This window comes from Bidens hawaiensis, unplaced genomic scaffold, assembly GCF_021521415.1.
Source record: "Bidens hawaiensis isolate Kalapana, Puna unplaced genomic scaffold, B.hawaiensis_p1.1 tig00021689_1, whole genome shotgun sequence".
NCBI classification, from domain to species: Eukaryota; Viridiplantae; Streptophyta; class Magnoliopsida; order Asterales; family Asteraceae; genus Bidens; species Bidens hawaiensis.
Window position 1 is genome coordinate 92,032 of NW_027493373.1, and position 20,163 is coordinate 112,194.

The following is a 20,163-nucleotide window of genomic DNA, read 5'->3' on the forward strand; positions in this document are numbered from 1 at the left end:
ATGCAAATCTAGTTTTGTTACGATACAATCGGTAATCAAGCGAAGATCGATAAAGAGAAGAAGAAACTAAGAGAAGAAGAAGTAAACTCAATTCATCGATATTCATTAGATGTGCCCTTCTGGGTTTAAGTACAACAATCAGGCTAACTAACCAAATACACCCTATACTATTCAACTATTACAAACTAGTCCTCCTACTATTTTGATACCTAACATTACTCCCCCCTCACTAGTCCTTCTACTATTACAAACTAGTCCTAACTATTTTGTTTAAGAAAAAGAAGAAGAAAGAATTATTATTTGAGTCTCTTTTCTCTTATTCTCTTGTGTTCTTGGGAGATTGACGGTTGTCTCGAATAAACCGTAACAATTGGTGCTTTCATTGAGCCTTATCCTAGATGGCTTTGGAAGAACTCTTATGGGAGCATCCACAATTACCTCTTTTTACTGGATCTAATCCTGCCCTATGGATCCCTCAAGCAGAACGATATTTTCTCTTTTACGAGATCTACGACGATCAGCGGTTTCCCTATGTCATTGAATCATTTGATGATGAACCATTCTGGTGGTTTAATGGTTGGCTTCGGAGTTCAGACTTCCTCACCTGGGATGATTTCACTACAGTAATGCTTACTCAATTACACGCTAGTTTTGTCAATACAATTGCCAAATCTGATCATGAAACCATTGTTAATGAGGAAGTTACTCAAGGATTGGGGGATGTGACCTTAGATGGGCATGCAACTGGTAAATATAAGCAACAAAGTTGTAATTTGATGGTTAATAGATGCCAATCAAATTTACAACAATACAATTAGCTTGTTGACGCCGACACCGTTAAAAGGTACAACAAGGCGACCCGTGTTGCACCCCTTGTGGTGGTCCGTTGACATTGGCCCGAATAACACCAGAAGACTCGAATGGCGGCCGCATGGGGCTACGTTGAGACCGCCCCACTTGTCGTTGTACGACTCGAGTGGAGACCACCATGGCAACGGCATTCCGTCCTTGAGGACAAGGACGTTTTCAAGGGGTGGGGAGTTGATACGATCCTACAATAAAATATTATTATTATTATTATTAAATTTTATCTTTTATTTAGTTTCCATTATAGTCAAATTATATTTCCTTATTATTTATCTTTTTTCTATTTTTATGTCTTTTGTTTTCCTATATATTGTAATCTTGTTTAAGAAAAAGAATAAGTAAACTCAATTCATCGATATTCATTAGACGTGCCCTTCTGGGTTTAAGTACAACAATCAGGATAACTAACCAAAGACACCATATACTATTCAACTATTACAAACTAGTCCTCCTACTATTTTGATACCTAACATTACTCCCCCCTCACTAGTCCTTCTACTATTACAAACTAGTCCTAACTATTTTGTTTAAGAAAAAGAAGAAGAAAGAATTATTATTTGAGTCTCTTTTCTCTTATTCTCTTGTGTTCTTGGGAGATTGACGGTTGTCTCGAATAAACCGTAACAATTGATGCTTTCATTGAGCCTTATCCTAGATGGCTTTGGAAGAACTCTTATGGGAGCATCCACAATTACCTCTTTTTACTGGATCTAATCCTGCCCTATGGATCCCTCAAGCAGAACGATATTTTCTCTTTTACGAGATCTACGACGATCAGCGGTTTCCCTATGTCATTGAATCATTTGATGATGAACCATTCTGGTGGTTTAATGGTTGGCTTCGGAGTTCAGACTTCCTCACCTGGGATGATTTCACTACAGTAATGCTTACTCAATTACACGCTAGTTTTGTCAATACAATTGCCAAATCTGATCATGAAACCATTGTTAATGAGGAAGTTACTCAAGGATTGGGGGATGTGACCTTAGATGGGCATGCAACTGGTAAATATAAGCAACAAAGTTGTAATTTGATGGTTAATAGATGCCAATCAAATTTACAACAATACAATTAGCTTGTTGACGCCGACACCGTTAAAAGGTACAACAAGGCGACCCGTGTTGCACCCCTTGTGGTGGTCCGTTGACATTGGCCCGAATAACACCAGAAGACTCGAATGGCGGCCGCATGGGGCTACGTTGAGACCGCCCCACTTGTCGTTGTACGACTCGAGTGGAGACCACCATGGCAACGGCATTCCGTCCTTGAGGACAAGGACGTTTTCAAGGGGTGGGGAGTTGATACGATCCTACAATAAAATATTATTATTATTATTATTAAATTTTATCTTTTATTTAGTTTCCATTATAGTCAAATTATATTTCCTTATTATTTATCTTTTTTCTATTTTTATGTCTTTTGTTTTCCTATATATTGTAATCTTGTTTAAGAAAAAGAATAAGTAAACTCAATTCATCGATATTCATTAGATGTGCCCTTCTGGGTTTAAGTACAACAATCAGGATAACTAACCAAAGACACCATATACTATTCAACTATTACAAACTAGTCCTTTTACTATTTTGATACCTAACATTACTCCCCCCTCAAAAATTAGAATAGAAGGGGAAAAAAATTACTAATCAAAACTATCAAAAACCAACTGGGAAAATTCACTTGCAAGTAGAAGCATTTTGTTTTCTTCATTAGCTAGATGTTGGTTCCGAACATAGTGATAACAAACCTCTTGAAAGTAAACTTGTGTAGCAGTGACAGAACATGATAAGTCACTTATAAGAGACCATATGGCTTGATTGATAATTTCCATGGTTCCACCATAATTTCCTTCCATGAGTACCCACTAACCCATATTGATTTTTATTTCTATCAATCTCACATCAAAGTTCCAAATATATATCAGCTTCCAACATACAACGAAAAATATACTAATCCATTTAAACTTGACTTTCAACAAACCATAACCACCTTGAGGGCTGTGGTTTTTGAGACATTTCCATATAACATAATGCGTTTCACGAGTTTGTTTACTACCATTAATGATCAGGTCATTAATGGCCTGATCATTCGCTGCATTAAATTTGCCTATGAAAACATGGAACAAAGGTAGGCCATTTTTCAAATGCCAAGATATAATATCTTTTTCCAACAATTTGGATTTCCATTTATGCCACATACACACGTTTGCCTGTTGTGCGCTAATTTTCCAACTAGTTATTGCCCATTTTAGTAGTCTCTTCTTAACACACTCACCAACTTTGACATGAACGACTTTAAACTTCCACTTAACTAGCCAACTTTTTATACCAACACTAACATCAGTATAAACATCACCAGCGTCACTGTTCTCTCCTTTCCTATCTTCCAAATTACGACATTGAACAGCTAAGGGATTATCTGGTGGGACCCTCTTTGGAAACTCAGTAATATCATATAAAGCCCAATCTATGGTCTCACTAACTAATAGCAAAAACCCATTATCTTCTTTATCAATTGTAACATTTGATGGTCTCATTTATGTGTTTTTGGTTGTTGGTTCTTTAACGAAGAATTCCAAATTACAAACCCAACCAGTATCTATCAACTTAAACTGTTTTCCATAATGAAGAATTCCAACCCCAATTCCAGTAGGGAAACAAACCAAATTTATCATCTCATGATCACTCACGTTTTGTTTGATATTCACATCCTGATTCAAAACCCCACCTTCATCTTGATCAATCTTTTCACTATCAGATGATTCTTTAGCTTGAATAACATTCTCAGTCCCATATGCATTAATGGTTTCAAGAATATTAGTTCTGATTTCATGTTCAAGATTTTTAGGCATTTCATCAAACACCTTGGAGGCAATCTTATTATCATTTCCATTTTCTCTTAAAACATCAATAACAATTACCCTTTCTTGATTCAATGAATCATTAATATCAAATACCTTGAAGGTATCATATAAAGAAGAATTTGGATCATAAGGAGAAAACGAATCTTTCAATTCATTTGCATCCAATTTCAAAGCCAAAGAAATGGCGTCTTTCAATGTGTGAAGACTATATTGATGCCATGCTATAAAAACATCTCTAATTATTGGTTCAAGACCATCCATAAAGAGGTATATGAAATAATATTCAGAAACTTCTTCAGAAGTTTGAACCTTATCGTACAAAAATTGGAATTTTTCACAATATTCTTTAACAGTACCTTGTTGGCTAAGGGCCATAATCTTGTCCAAAGAAAATTCCATGTAAGCGTTCTTTATTTGTTGTGCTGTTGAATATTGCTTGCCGTGAAACGATCTTTGTAACCCTAATTTCTCAATTGAGTGGCAGAGAATCGCCGTTTCTACTTGAAATTCCCGCCCAGTTTTCGTTGACCTTTTGTTCTTGAATCGCCAATGAATTAATTGTGTTGAACTGAATCACCGATGTTTCTTGTTGTAATAGAGTCGTTGACGCCCTAACTTCAATGGTGGCTGTAAAAATACGAACCCTTACCCAAGGTCGAGAGGAAAGAAAGCTCTGATACCATTGTTACGATACAATCGGTAATCAAGCGAAGATCGATAAAGAGAAGAAGAAAGTAAGAGAAGAAGAAGTAAACTCAATTCATCGATATTCTTTAGATGTGCCCTTTTGGGTTTAAGTACAACAATCAGGCTAACTAACCAAAGACACCCTATACTATTCAACTATTACAAACTAGTCCTTCTACTATTTTGATACCTAACAAGTTTGAAGCAATCTTTACGTAAAAACAACATACTTTGGAAAAACAAAGTTATTTCATTTAAAGCTCCTTGCCGCACTTAAATAAGTCGTACCTGGTTGCGTGAGACTCCTCATTGACTTGAGGTGGTTAGCATGTTATCATCTTATTAATTTTAGAGCAATCTCCACATAAAGCAACATACTTTAAATCAAAACCAGTAATTTCATTCAAAGCTCTTTATCACACCTAACAAAGTTGCACCCGATCACATGAGATTCATTATCGACTTGATGTGGTTAATATGTTATGCTGGTATCTTATTAACTTAAAAAAAGTCTTACGTGAAAAAGAGGAGAAAAAAAGAAATAACTTGGTTAAACCATCAATCACTCGACACATGGTCGAAGAAAGAAGCCATAAAGGAGTGATGGTATTTAATGATTTAATTCTTTCTAGGCAAGTCAAAAGGAGTGAGCCAGTGAAAGCCAGCGCAAAACAGTCGGACGGTTGATTGGGGGCTTATTATATACATATACATATACATATACATACATATATACATATTCTTCTTCCCCATCGATCTAGAATCAACAACAGTAACAATGGCAGCTGGTACTACCAGGAAGATTTCAGCTGCATCAGCTAGGTCTCACACCAGGAAACCCAAATCCACTTCTTCCAGTGTTCTCCCCAAAGGTCTGCTAATTGCTTATTTATACGATTACAAATTTCTACTGTTTTGCATAAGATATGGGTTTTTAATTTGAAGGAATTGACCTCAGTATTAAGTTTGAATCGAACCCATCTAGAGTAGATTCTGGGTATTTATTTCTAACTAATTTATTATCACAATTCGTGCTTTGATTTTAAGTTGTAAATGAAACTGATCCAGGTTAGATTCTAGTTATTACTTTATTAGAGATGTGATTCCATCTATAAAAATCGAAACTTTAGTTGTTTTCAAAACCATTAGAATCGCGTTAAGAATCATTCAATTCATGAAGAAAATTTTCTTTGAATTTCATCCAGAAAGAAACCAGGATCTCGACAATATGAACACTTTCATGGTTTGATGGAAACATATGTCAAGTGATATCTAAGGTTTATTAGGATCTATAGTGGTTGTGCATATTATAATATACTATCAACAGTTTAGACCATAGGATTTTGGTTACAACTTGTTGATCATAAACGATTTTATCTTCTTCTTGTTTTTTTTTGGTCTTGATAGTTTATTATGGTACAATTGGGCATCTTAGAGATGGCATCGTTGACCCAAATAAGTCAAAATTTGATCCTTTTTGGTCAATGATGTTATCTCTATGACGCCAAATTGATCAAGATATTGCACGTGAAGGAATGACAGTGAAAATTTAAACACACACTAATAGGGTATTGTAAGTGGCGGAGTAGACTTTCTGATATTACTCTATAAGCTCTAATAGTCAAGTAAAATTTTTTATGTCTGCGCGTTTGTTAAATTGAAATCCGAGAAACTTTTGGTTTATAACCTGAACTATGTTAACTCATATTCCACTTTCAAGTTTCAATCTTACATAACTAAGTTGCTTTTAACACCATTTTGGTGATTATAAACTTCATGTGGCTTCTTATTTCATTGGAAACTTGTAGGAATTTTCAAGAGTTTGTTGCTGGTTATCTTTACGGGCGTTCTTGCATGGGCCTATCAAGCAACACGTCCACCACCTCCAAAGATATGTGGATCCCCGGGTGGTCCGCCTATTACATCGCCCCGGATTAAGCTTCGTGATGGAAGGCATTTGTCATATTTAGAATTCGGTGTTCCGAAAGACACAGCCAAGTATAAAATAATATATGTTCATGGTTTTGACAATTGCAAACATCATAATCTATTTGCTGCTGCAGCCTCTCCGGTATAGATCTTTCATTTTCTTCATATTGTTTGTGTACTGTTTCACTAAAATAGATTAGTTAAACCGACAGACACACTTTTCTGAGATAATTACACAATACACACTAAGGGGATGTTTTATGCGATATAGAGCAATCAAGGTCAGATATTAGCTATGGGTGTGCATGGGTTGGTCTAGGTCGGTTTTGGTCTCAAACTGAACCAAAAACCGAAAATTAAGTTTTTTAGTTTTTGAAAACTGGTCGGTTTGGTTTTACTGTTTTCGTTCTCACAATGGGTTCTGCTTGGTTTTGGTTTTCTAAGTTGTGTCATTTGTACTTGAAAAGTTTGGGCCAAAAAATAATTAATTTGGGCCTAAATTTATTGTTATTTATTGATTATTATACATTTAGACCTAAAATTTTTGGACTAAGCCATTGATTACATTTTATAAATCACTTAAATTGTATTTTATTATTAATTTTTGGTTCAGTTTGGTTCCAATCAGTTCGTTTTCTCAATTTTTGGTTGATAGCAAAATCGAAACCTAACCGAACTGAACCGTTGGTTTTATAGTTTTTACTGGGTTCGGTTATTTCACTTTTGTTACGTCAGTTATTGTGATTACGGTTCCGTCTTGTGCAAGCCCCTATAATTAGCTATGGTAGAACAAGTAGAGAAAATAGCTTTTGGAATTGTTTCTGCTGTTTGAAGTTTTTATAACTGGATAATTAGGTTTTTGTTATAGAAATTAATAGATATAACTGATCAAATATACATTTTGTGAAACTTGAAATTAAAGCCACCGAGGTTAAGTTGAAACAAGGGCTAGATAATTTATATTTATGTTACTTAAGATAACTGTTTTTGTTGCAACCGATATGAAACTTGAGCTTTACAGGCTCTTATTGAAGAATTAAAGGTGTACACTGTATCATTTGACCGACCCGGTTATGGAGAGAGTGACCCGCATCCTACCCGTACTTTAAAGAGTTTAGCTTTGGATATAGAGGAACTTGCTGATCAACTAGAACTAGGGACTACATTTTATGTGGTTGGAATGTCTATGGGTGGGGAATTGGTTTGGCCTTGCATCAAGTACATCCCTCACAGGTATTGGTCAAATACTAATAGCCTTTTAAGCATGCCTTTTTGAGGTGGCAAGACGAGTCAAAACGGGCTCATTTGGTTTTATACTTTTATTACCGTGGGTCGACCGTTGAACCCTTTCTATTCCTTGTTATAGTATATATGAATAATTAATGCTTCAGTTATGATTACAAAAGTAAATATTGCAATGATTTTATAGATCTTTGAATTATTAATATTTGAGTTAAAAACAACACAAATTGAGTAATTGAGCCATTCTTTAGTGACTGGTAGGGGTGGCAATCTTGACCCAAACCATTTCAAATGGGTCAATCTGGTTTGTTTTAAAATTTAAATGAGTTGATTTGAGTCATAGGTTTTAATTAAATGGGTCAAAATGGGTCACTTGAAATTTCACATATTTATTTCCGGATCAAAATGGGTTGACAAAATTAACTATATAGGTCGATGTGGGTTAGTGTCTTAAGAAAAAGTGGCATGTTCGGGTTAAAACGGGTTTTAGATTGGAACGAGATCGGGTTAGGTTTCGGCTAGGATCAGGTTTCGTGCCGACACGATTTTTAGCACTAGACGGGTTGGGTTTCGGTTTCTTTCGAATTTTCACACTGGACAGGTCGATTTTGGTTTTGTTTTGTTTTCGTCGACTTTTCAGTTTTGGTTAATTTGGCGGGTTTTTTTTTTATGAACGAGGACAACGGCGAAAACATTTTAGTTTTTTTAGTTTTTTTGTTTTTTATTTATATTTTGATTTATGATTTTTTTATTGTTTTTATTGAATTTTTTTTTGAGGGGTTTTGATCTTAATGAAAACCCTCAAAAAAAAAATTCAAAAAAATTAATAAAAAAATCATAACTCAAAATATAAAACAAAAAAAGTAAAAAAAAAACTAAAACGTTTCGACCGTTGTCCTCGTTCAAAAAAAAAAAACCCTGACAGATTAACCGAAACTGAAAAGTCGACAAAAACGTGCAAAACAAGTTGTTAAGTGCTGAAACGAACTAAAAAATCGCTTAAACAAGCTGTTAGGTGCTGAAATGAACTGTAAAATCGCTTAAACGAGCTATTAGGTGCTGAAACAAACTGAAATATCGCTTAAACGAGCTATTAGGTGCTGAAACAAACTGAAATATCGCTTAAACGAACTGTTAAGTGCTGAAACGAACTGAAAAATCGCTTAAACGAGCTATTAGGTGCTGAAACGAACTGAAATATCGCTTAAACAAGTTGTTATGCGCTGAAACAAACTGAAAAACCCCTTAAACGAGCTGTTAAGCGTTGAAATGAACTGCAAAATCGCTTAAATGAGCTGTTAAGTGCTGAAACGAACTGAAATATTGCTTAAACGAGCTGTTAGGTGCTGAAACGAGCTGAAATATCGCTTAAACGAGCTGTTAAGTGCCGAAACGAACTGAAATATTGCTTAAACGAGCTGTTAGGTGCTGAAACGAGTTGTTAGGTGTTGAAACGAACTGAAAAATCGCTTAAACGAACTGTTAGGTGCTGAAACGAACTGAAAAATCGCTTAAACGAGCTGTTAGTTGCTGAATCGAACTGAAAACGAGCTGTTAGGTGCTGAAACGAACTGAAAAGCCTCTTAAACGAGTTGTTAAGTGCTGAAACGAAATGAAAAATTCCTTAAACTTGCTTTTGCTGTTAAAACGAGTTGTAACGTGTTGAAAACGCGCTGATTCGTTGGTTTAAAAAAAAAACTGACCCAAAACCCGTTTTGACCCGTTCTAACCCGAACCTGTTGACCCTAACCGTCCCTACCCGAACCAAAACAACCATTTTTTTAAGTGACCCGTTTCGACCCAGCCTAAGCTTGAGCTCGACTTGTTTCAAGCTTCAGTTTTAGAGATTTATTTGAGCTTTTTTTTAATTAATTTATATACATACTTATTTATTTTATATGTATTTTTATAATTAAAAATTCTATAATTTACATAATATATATATTTTTATAGGTAATTTTGTATATATATTAATGGTAATTGTAAAAAAGTATAATAAATAAAAGTTTTATAAATAAAATGCTTGTTTAGGCTTGCAAGCCAGCTCGAGCACGATAAGTGAAGCCCGGGCCCGGATGTTGAATCGTTTGTTAAATAAGCTTATTTTTAGGACGAGCTTAAATCGTGAGTAGTTTTCAAGCTCGAGATCGGGTCATTTATCATTTGTTAACTAATTTATATACATTTTTTAACTTTTTTTATGTATATTTATAGAGCATTCGCATCCCCGGCATTGTATTTTACTCTATAATTTAACTAAAAATCATACTTTTTCGAAATTTATCTCATTTTTAAAAACTCCTCATATCCCATTCCCTATTTTATCTTTATCTTACTCGTAAAGGCTTATTTTATTATTATTATTATTATTATTCTAGTTTTATGCACTCACATAAATTTGATGGATGATGAATAGTAGTTTTCCCTTATTCATATATTCAAAGTTACTATAGCAACTTTTTATAATTTAGGGTTAGAGAAGTGAAATGGTTGAAGGGATGGAGTGTGTTTTTTGAATAATATTTTATATAAAGATGGGAGAGTGTTTGATGAATGGATTGTGAATGCTCAAATTTGTATATATGACATAATATATACGATTAAGTTATTTTTTATCATAGTTTTATAGGGGAAGGTTAACGTACAAATGAAATTAACGTGCTAAACGTGAGAATCAAGTAGAGTAATTATGTATACAAGTAGAGTAATTATCACAGAGTAATAATGTGTATTACTCTATGATAATTACTCTACTTGTATACATAATTACTCTACTTGATTCTCACGTTTAGCACGTTAATTTCATTTGTATTTGATCCAAACCCTAGCTTTATATATAATAATAATAACATTTGTATAAATACATATTAAATATATTAGATAAAAATTATGTAAAATATAGGCTCATTTAGGTTTGTGAGCCAGCTCGAGCTCAATAAGTGAAGCTAGGGATTAAATTCATTTAAGCTTGGCTTATTTGTCCCTAGTAAATGGGTAGAAATTGCTACTCTACAACTTATCAGTATCTATTTTTCTTTTTCATTTGAAGTCATTTGCATTAATTATGATAATGTTGTACTTTGTGATTTAAACAGATTAGCAGGAGTAGCACTCTTTGCTCCAGTAATTAATCACTGGTGGCCTAACTTCCCATCAAACATATCTAAGGAAGTATATTCCCAAATGTTCAAGCCGGACCAATGGAGCCTTCGTGTTGCTCACCACCTATCATGGTTGACCTATTGGTGGAACACTCAAAAATGGTTCCCGAGTTCCTCGGTTGCTGCTCGCAACCCTGCTATGTTTTCTCCCCCGGACATGGAACTTCTCCCAAAACTTATGGGTCTACTAAACGAAGAACGCATGGTATGTTATTGTCTTAAATGGCTCGTGTTTATTTTAGATTTCATATTGATACTCAAATTAGAAGTTTACAACAAAAATACAAATGCATATACAATATTTAGGTTTGAGTTATAAAACCCTATTATTATTTGTTATTTATTTAACTTTTGGCATACAATAGCCATTTTTTATGGGAATACAATAGCCAATTACTTGTAAGTTAAAATAACATTTTTAATATATAAAAAAATTAAAAATAAAATAAAATGGCCAACCCGTGAATCCTCTAGTCAAGAAATAAAGTTTCATAAAGTTACAAAAGAACATAAAAAACATCAGCAATTAACTCTAATTCAATTGTAAAAACTGAATCCAAGTTCAGTCACGATTAGGTAATTAAGAAAATATAATAAACGAATCAAATACAAACCTTACCAGATTAATAAACGACCCAAACACGACCGGTTTAGCTAACCATGTTCGCGGGTTGTTACTCTGGACCCGAACACGAAACCAACCCGAAAGTCATGTCGGACCCACCTGAACAAGGACACGAGTTTTTGTAGGTTGACACGAGCATGACCCATTTAACTCGAGATTTATAATTTATTTTAGTTATTAGTTTTGCATACTGATTACTAAAATTAAAAATTTACAACCAAATGTACAAATATAATACCGTTAATTACTTTTAATTTACAAAGCCTATTTCTCTTCCATCTTTTAATTTAGGTATAATTAGGCAATTAGTTTCAAGTTAGAAAAAACATTTTTTAATTTATAAAAATTAAGTGGTCAACCCGTGAACCCGCTAGGTCTACGATCCGCTTAGCTAAACATGTTAGTGGGTTGGTGGGCTGATGGACCCACCCAGACTTTTATATTTTATTTTAGTAAAATTTTCTGCAAACTAATACTCAAAGTACAAAATTACAACCAAAATACAAATCTATATAAAATATATTAATTATGTTTAGGTTATAATACCTTATTGTCATTTGTTTTCTATTTTTAAAGTTTTTGCACAAAATGACCAATTAGTTTCAAGTTAAAAAAACATTTAACTTATAAAAATAAACTGGTTAACCCGTGAACTAGCCGGGCCAATCCTAACACGATTCGTTTAGATAAACATATTCGTAGTCGTGTTAAGAAACACAAATCCACCCGAGTAGGACACATGCTTGATAGGTTTACACAAGCATGGCATGTTTAACCCAAAATTTTATAATTTATTTTAGTTATATCTTTTTGCATACTAATACTCAAATTACAAATTGACAACCAAAAGTACGAATGTGTAAAAAAATGCATATAAATTATAATACCTTCGTTTTGAGTTTTGCTATAAAATTGCTAATTAGTTTTATGTTATAGCTTAAAACATAAATTTACATTTCGTGTTAGCTTTATGTCGTGTAAAATATTCAAGCTATTGTTTATGTCTAGCATCTACTTAATTAAAGACCATGTGTCATTAACATAAATGTATTTTATTGTGTTAAAGACGCAGCCAAGACAACAAGGAGAATACGAGTCTCTCCACCGTGACTTAATGATTGCGTTCGGGAAGTGGGAGTTTGATCCAATGGAACTCGAGGACCCATTTCCAAGTAATGCAGAATCTGTTCATCTATCATCACAAGATGTTAATGCTCCAAGATCAGTTCATGTATGGCAAGGTGATGATGATCGGTTTACTCCTGTGATACTGCAACGCTATATCGCCCAACGACTCCCGTGGGTCAAATACCATGAGCTCAAGAATGCGGGCCACCTCTATGCTTTTGCTGATGGGATGACTGACACTATCCTTAAATCACTTCTGAATGTGGAAGATTAGGTTTTACACCTTGATACATGTTTTATGTTAGCTTTCTTATTCTTATCATGAAAACTGATACCCGAAATATTTGGGATGGATACTAAGACAGATATAATTTTCACTTGTTTCGGATGACTATGGTGTTCGGTGGTACGGATATATGGGTGTAATTTCTTTTGATCAAGTAGCATGAATAGATTCATTCACCTTAATGTGCTATGTGTTTGCATCATTCTCAATTATTATATAAAAAATATATTAGGTAAGACCAGTTAAACTTCTTCCATTGCTTAGGATATGAACATGTTTTTGTCAAAAATATACCGGCCGATCACCACGATGACAATACATATTAAGAACAATCACATTGGCGAGACCAAGGTGGCGAACCTGTTTGAAATACGCCTCATAATGCTGTACAAAGTCAGGAAATTATTGATAAAAGGAGTAATTTAAATTGATAGAACAAAAATATAATATACAAGGTCAAATTATTTAGGTTGCTAACAAATACAAGATGCAACATATCAGTCTCTCACATCTTTATCACACATTTGATATATAACTTTGTCGACATGTTTAATCTCATCAACATCAAATACTTCTAGTATCTATCATGTTCTTTAGAAACCTCCGCAAGAGCTCTCCGAGGTAGGATTTTTATGGATATAACAACCGACATGAAGGGGAGACAACTAGCGTAAATATGCTAACACGTTAAGATCTAAAACTGTCTTACATATTGTTTAATCTTTGTAATGCTTATTATAACAAATAATGTTGTATTGTGACCCCATCTCTAGACTCTGGCGGCTTCCTCTGGTAGAAGCTGGTATGGTTGGTCGCGGTCATCATTTTCAAGTTTGGGTAACTCATTGGAAGGCTTCTCCCTTTAGAAACAATTAAAATGTCATATTGAGACCGCACCGACACAGATATGATCAAACAAAATAATAAAAACTGGTGTGACAACAAGACTTACGTTTTTGAGTACACGACGAGACCAACACCAACAAATAAAAAGGATACATAGTATAACCAGTCCACCTGCAACAATTATATGATCACAAGTTATTAACATTTGAATAGACATGTTTGGATTTTGGTTACTTTTAATATTTTGGAAATATTACCTTTTGGTGATATAAAAAGATACGAATGACCACGGCCCACATATCGGCTGTGAGTAACAACAGATTGAATAGTGTGGCTCCACTCGCCTGCATAAAAAATCATCACTGTTTTATAAGTTTTAAATCCATATATTTTTGGCATTTTTCTTCTTTCTTATTTCTATAACACGAGAAACCAACCTGCAGAACAAGAGGGGTGAAAGAACCGAACATAAAGCCCGATATCCCATAACCAGCAAAAGTTAATATCTGAAAAATATCCAGTTTTACAAATCTAAACAAAAAGAAGGAAAAAAAAAACAAAACATTGCAAAATGGCATTCACTTTCTGTAAAGCCCCGAACCCGGTAGCCCTACTTTAGCGTCGGATTTACTCATAAACACAGTTCGTACAAATCAGAGTTCATTAAAACTTTCGCGGAATATAAAAACTTTCATGAAACGTTACAGCAATCCAAAACTTGCCTCAATTAAACATTCTTGTCTTTCAAAATAAACGTCAATTACATTAAAACATCTTGAGTCTTCAGATGCCAGTCTCCTATTCGCCCACCATGTGCCCGCTCAAGCTAGCTGTCTCATTCTACTCACCTGCGTGCATACTAAAAGTCAGCTACGCTGAGTGAGTTCTAGTTAATCATACACTATACAATACACATAAACTTATATTCTTTAATTCATACTTTCATACTTTCATACTTTCTTTTGTATTAACTTACTTTCATATCTTACGTTATAAAGAGCATTACGCCCTACATTCCTCGAGTATTATTAGGGCTCGGTACCCTCCTTCCTCGAGTATTATTAGGGCTCGGTACCCTCTTTCCTCGAGTATTATTAGGGCTCGGTTCCCTCTTGCCTCGAATATTAGTAGGGTTCGGTTCCCTAGTTCTCGAATATTAGTATGGTTCGATTCCCTCTTCGTTACCGTACATCCATCCTTTCCTTCTTTTATTAACTTTATCACATTCATACACATAAGCATACATATCATACTTACCTTATACTTAGCGTTACAACCTGACAGTACGTGCAATATCCGAAGATCGTTCACGTACCGTCAAGCCATCATTCATACATTTCACATTATTCACGTAAGGCATACACTTATCTCTTAGGATAAGCGTATTAACAAACATATTGAGTATGCACACAGCCCCGAAAACATGACACATAATTGGGGCTAGAAACTCACCTGAACTCTGCTTCTTCCTCCGATAGTTGTAAATCCCTTCTTTAACTGAGCTCGGCTGACTGTATAAGTTACACGTATCAATACTCGCCTGATTTAATCTGGTGGCCTAGTATTAGCTTACTTTTACTTATCGTTTTTAATTTATTTTCTAATCGAACTTAACTTTAGGCGAAATTAAACCTTAAGCGAACTTAGCTTTAGGCGAAGTTATCAGTTAGGCGAACTTGGCCGTAGGCGAAGTTATCAATTAGGCGAACTTGGCCTTAGGCGAAGTTATCAATTAGGCGAACTTGGCCTTAGGCGAAGTTACCAATTAGGCGAACTTAAATTTTAAAAAGTACCACTCTTGTTGCATATTGTACAAGTAACAATGTATAGAATTTTAAGATTGTAGGGGTAAAATAGTCTTTGCATATCCAAAAAATATATATACAATAATGGTCCTTCAACTTCAATTAAGTTTTGTTAATATATTAAATATTTACATATTTCCCCCTAATTATTAACCAACTACCCCATGACATTTTAACGGCCGTAACTTTTTCACACGTTAATATTTTTTTTCTAAAAATTACACCATAAAAACGAGCATTTTATTATCTTTAATTTGAGTATGGTATTGCTATAGTTTATTAATTTTTAAAAAACTAACATGTTACATGATTACCAATTATTACCGGAAATGGGTCGGGCATGTTCGACTAATGGTGTTGGAACTGGTTAATACAAAAAGGGTTAATTTAATTCACGCCGGGATGGGTTTAGATCGAAAGGGTTCATGTCAAAACGGGCTTCGGGTTAAAACGTTTTCGAGTCGAAACAGGTCCGTAAAAAAGGATTGGGTTAAAAGTAGTTTATTTGAAATTATTGTACATTTCATCTTTGCTTCTTGCTTGTCGTCACCTGTTATGCGCGTCCAAACATCAGTTACGTGGATGACATTGTTTATACATATTGGTTGCTCGCGTATAAGCATTATGTGTCGTGCTTACTAGCACTGATTACACGCCCGATGCCACGTTAAATGCATACCAGCGTCGGGTTACGCACGTACCGTTTCGAGGTTACAAACATACTAACACCGGGTTCGTTTGTACGTACACCACTGCATCACGTGGGCAACTGGCTAGTTTATAGAGAATATATAAGTTTGGAGGCTCTAATCTAAAATATTTGGTACATAGTACATATTATAGGGACGGAACCAGACATAACTTGTCTTCTTTATATATAAAAGCATATTTTCTTAATAAACATGTTTCTTAAAATGACCATACAATTTCAAGATAATATATTCATCTTTTTAGGTTTTTATATAAAGGGAAATCAGTATCCCTTTCAAGTGGTGGCCCTATATAAAGTTAAAATAAAGTGGGATGACTTCAATTGATGACATCAGTACGTATACACGTAATATTTTGAAAGAAACACATGGTAGGTTGGTGTGTACATACACATAATATCTTGAAAGAAGTAGTTAGTATGATTCATTCCAGAGATGAGTGGTTGTTGGTAATGTTGGGGGAATTATTGTGTAATATCTAGAAATTCTAATAGATAATATTAAAATGTTAATATTTGGTATCGGAGAAGATTGTTTATTTTAAATATTAAGTTAGCGTAAATGTTAATATCTAGAAATTCTAATAGATAATATTAAAATGTTAATATTTGGTATTGGAGAAGACTGCATTAAGTTGGGATTATTAAAATCCAATTTTCCTTATTTTAAATATATATATTTAATAATTAAGATAATGAACTTAGAAATAAACATAGACTAGAGTAGAAATATGAACTTAAGGTTCGTTAGCGTTCTTATATTATTTTAGAAACCGACACCTGAAATATTTGGGATGACTAATAAGACGGATATATGGGTGTATATTATTTTTGAAAAATTTCACTTGTATCAGATGACGTGTTCGGTGACACATGTCTAATTATAATAAATATGGTAATTTGTTATATGACCTTAAAAAATATAGTATGATACTATGATGAAGTTGTAAAAAACTTGGTATTATCAAAATTATAGTGCTGTTAGAAATATAGTGAAGATTTGATATTGTAAGTTGATATTTTAATGGGTTCTAGGTAATGGACATCTTAACGTATAATTTTTAAGCAAATAAGACCATTATTTTTTTTCTAGCTAGTTGGTGATGTTTGAGAATTCAATAATTTTCTTGTAGTTTCTTTTGATCAAATAACATGGATAGATTCATTCACCTTAATGTGGTGTTGTTTGTTTGCATCATTCTCAATTATTATATAAATATATTAGGACTTAGGTAGAATTTATATAATAGAAATATATAGATTTTTAAACTAAATTAAATACACTAAGAAAGTACAAATATTTGTATAATACCTTTTAGGATGAGTATTATTTAAGAACTAATAATTTTTGTGAGAACTTTAAGAACAATCTCAACCATTTGTTGATTTAATCAATGGCTTAAAAAACATAATGACATTTTTGTAAATACTTACAAGATTATGGAGATTAAATAAAGATGCATGGGCATTATTGGAAGTTTGTAACCGTACTTTTCTGCACTCATCTCTTAAAATTGTGGGCACATCTATAATTCTCTCAATTAACATTTTGAAGATGGAGTTTTAATTTTCAATACTTAATTTTATAAATTCATCTTCATTGATCGGACCAACATAATAATTTTGACTTAATGATAGAACATTCAAATTTCTATATAATTACATATATGTAAATAGTTTATTTACACGTTATGTTGAACAGTTGCATATATGTAAATATTTAACTAAAGTACATGTAAAGAAAATGTTACACAGACGTAAAACAAATTAGATATAAATTTAGATAAATAAAAAAGAAACAATTAACAAATTACATATATGTATATTAAACAAATATATATAATAGAAAGTTTACATATATGCAATTTACTTTATGCTAAAGAAATTCTTTTTTCTAATATGTATTTTGATTAACTTCAAATGAAAATTTTACAAAATGTAAGAAATAAGTATTTGTTTTAAAAGATACACATATGAATTTAGGTAAAAAAAATCAATGGTCCAAAAAAAAACCAACCTCATCGTTTCGGTCAAATGAAAATAATGTAACTAAATGAGAGAATTGAGGGAATTCAAATAATTGAATAATAATATTAAGCTGGTTATCTACGTGATAAACATACCCTTTCTTATTATTAAGAAAAAAAATAAAAGAAATTAAATGATTGGTTGTGATGGGTTCTCAAAGTTCTTAAAAACTATGGAGTTCTTAAAGGAAACCTTCCCATACCTTTTAAGGTTATATAACACATTACTATATTCAATTTTGACAAAGTTAATTAGATGTAGTTACAACGTAAAATTATTTAAATTTTTAAGCTAAATTAAATATGCTAAGAAAATACAAATAAATAAATGAAAGGCAAAACTAAAGTAAAACAAGAGAATTAATTTAAGTTTTTATTATTATAGTTAAATATTTCACATTGAGAAAAAAAAAGTGAAGTGGTGAACCAGTGATGATACCAAAACAATGTCCGAGCAGATTTTTTTTGAATTCATAGTTGTATTGTAGGTAATCTTTCTCCAATAATGAATGTACAACACGTGAAAGTAGACTTGGCTTCTTTTAATGTTACTTTAATTTGGATTCATTAGATATGATAAGGTATATTATGCATGTGTTTAGGTATATATAAAAGTATATTTAGAATGAGTAATAATACTTATAAAAATAGGGAAAAGTTAAAATACAAAATGATTCAGGAGCATCCGATCCATTAAGTCGGTTCGGCCCAAATATTTATTTCCATTTATAAATAAGGTTGTTAGGTCATTTGTTGAGTCAGATGATTGATTTTAATAAGGAATTTGTAAGCTTTAAGCTTTGTTAACCGAATCATTCGAATCAAATCATTTGAATGAAATAATTGTGTTCTTGAACCATTTGATTGCTAATTGAAACTTTATCACAAAATGAGACAAAAATAAGAAGTATGAGAAGGAATTGTGGTCTGAAAAAAAAAACCTTTCAAAAAGAAGTTAAAAAAAATCATAACTCAAAATATAAATAAAAAACGAAAACTTTTAAAAACTAAAATGTTTCCCCCGTCATTCTCGTTCCAAAAATAAACGATGAAAAGACAATGACGAAAATTAACAAAAGACACAATTATAAATAAAAAAAGACACAATAAATCGTAAAATAATATAACACAATGTCGAACAAAATATAACACAATGTTGCGTAATATAACACAATATCAAAAAAAAAAATAAACACTATTAATGAAAAAAGACACAATCAATAAAGAAAATAAACATAAAACACAATGATAAATAAAACAACACAATAACCTTTTTTTCTCAACATTGCGTGTTCTTTTTTTTATTTTTTTTAGAATTAGGAAGACGTTGAAAACATTTTCGTATTTTTACTTTTTTTTTTGTTTTTTTATTAAATTTTGTTATAATTTTTTATGATTTTTTTATTTTTTAAGTTTTTTTTTGTTGCAATTCCTTCTAATTTGTGTCTCCCTTTTTAGAATAACTTGACCCTATAAAAATAATAAACCATAATGCAAAAACGGATGAGTTGAATATAACTAAGTTGAAGAATTAAAAGAAATTCGTCTTAAAAAAACTAAATTGAAGAATACAAGAAAACAATAAATAAATAATCTTTAAGGTTGTTTAACTATTAAAGGTTGGTGCTTCATGTATGAAGCTTTTTTTTGCTTGCTTTTACTTTTAAATCATCTTCTTCCTTTTATCAAAAGAACATGCAGGTTTCTCTAACACATCATGGTCGCCAGAAAAAAATTGTCGATCAATCAAAACTCGCATTATTTTTTTGGGTCATTTACATATTTCTCGTTGCTAAATGTCTTAATTACATATTCTCCAACTTAAAAAAAAACAATTACATACTTTCCCTCCCTTAAACATGTAGCTATTTAGGTAGCTAATAAACACTAGACGCAACATATCAGTCATTCACATCTTTATCACGCATTTGATATATAATTTTGTTGACATGTTTAATCATATCTATCAAATCTTTCTAGTATCAATCATG

General features: G+C 32.7%; 2 protein-coding genes across 2 annotated transcripts; one reads left to right on the forward strand and one right to left on the reverse strand.

Annotated features, from left to right (window-relative positions):
* Positions 1–5,090: 5,090 nt before the first annotated feature.
* LOC143564024 (uncharacterized) lies at positions 5,091–12,863 on the forward strand. Its single transcript, XM_077051424.1, has 5 exons — positions 5,091–5,286; positions 6,223–6,485; positions 7,365–7,576; positions 10,681–10,951; positions 12,438–12,863. Exons 1-5 carry the CDS (start codon positions 5,193–5,195, stop codon positions 12,771–12,773), a joined length of 1,176 nt encoding a protein of 391 aa, XP_076907539.1. The 5' UTR covers positions 5,091–5,192; the 3' UTR covers positions 12,774–12,863.
* A 647-nt stretch (positions 12,864–13,510) lies between these two features.
* On the reverse strand, positions 13,511–14,117 carry LOC143564018 (uncharacterized). Its single transcript, XM_077051419.1, has 3 exons — positions 13,889–14,117; positions 13,738–13,802; positions 13,511–13,645 (listed from the first exon to the last, which is right to left on the reverse strand). The coding sequence occupies exons 1-3, from the start codon at positions 13,979–13,981 to the stop codon at positions 13,555–13,557; spliced, it is 249 nt and encodes an 82-aa protein (XP_076907534.1). The 5' UTR covers positions 13,982–14,117; the 3' UTR covers positions 13,511–13,554.
* Positions 14,118–20,163: the final 6,046 nt, after the last annotated feature.

Bases quoted from the DNA above. Each gene is read 5' to 3' on its own strand.
- LOC143564018 (XM_077051419.1), bottom strand. From the start codon at position 13,981: ATGCAGGCGAGTGGAGCCACACTATTCAATCTGTTGTTACTCACAGCC. The intron at 13,803-13,888 runs GTAATATTTCCA...TAATTGTTGCAG, and splicing joins TCTTTTTATATCACCAAAAG to GTGGACTGGTTATACTATGT. The intron at 13,646-13,737 runs GTAAGTCTTGTT...TTGTTTCTAAAG, and splicing joins CTCGTCGTGTACTCAAAAAC to GGAGAAGCCTTCCAATGAGT.
- LOC143564024 (XM_077051424.1), top strand. From the start codon at position 5,193: ATGGCAGCTGGTACTACCAGGAAGATTTCAGCTGCATCAGCTAGGTCT. The intron at 6,486-7,364 runs GTATAGATCTTT...TGAGCTTTACAG, and splicing joins TTGCTGCTGCAGCCTCTCCG to GCTCTTATTGAAGAATTAAA. The intron at 10,952-12,437 runs GTATGTTATTGT...ATTGTGTTAAAG, and splicing joins TACTAAACGAAGAACGCATG to ACGCAGCCAAGACAACAAGG.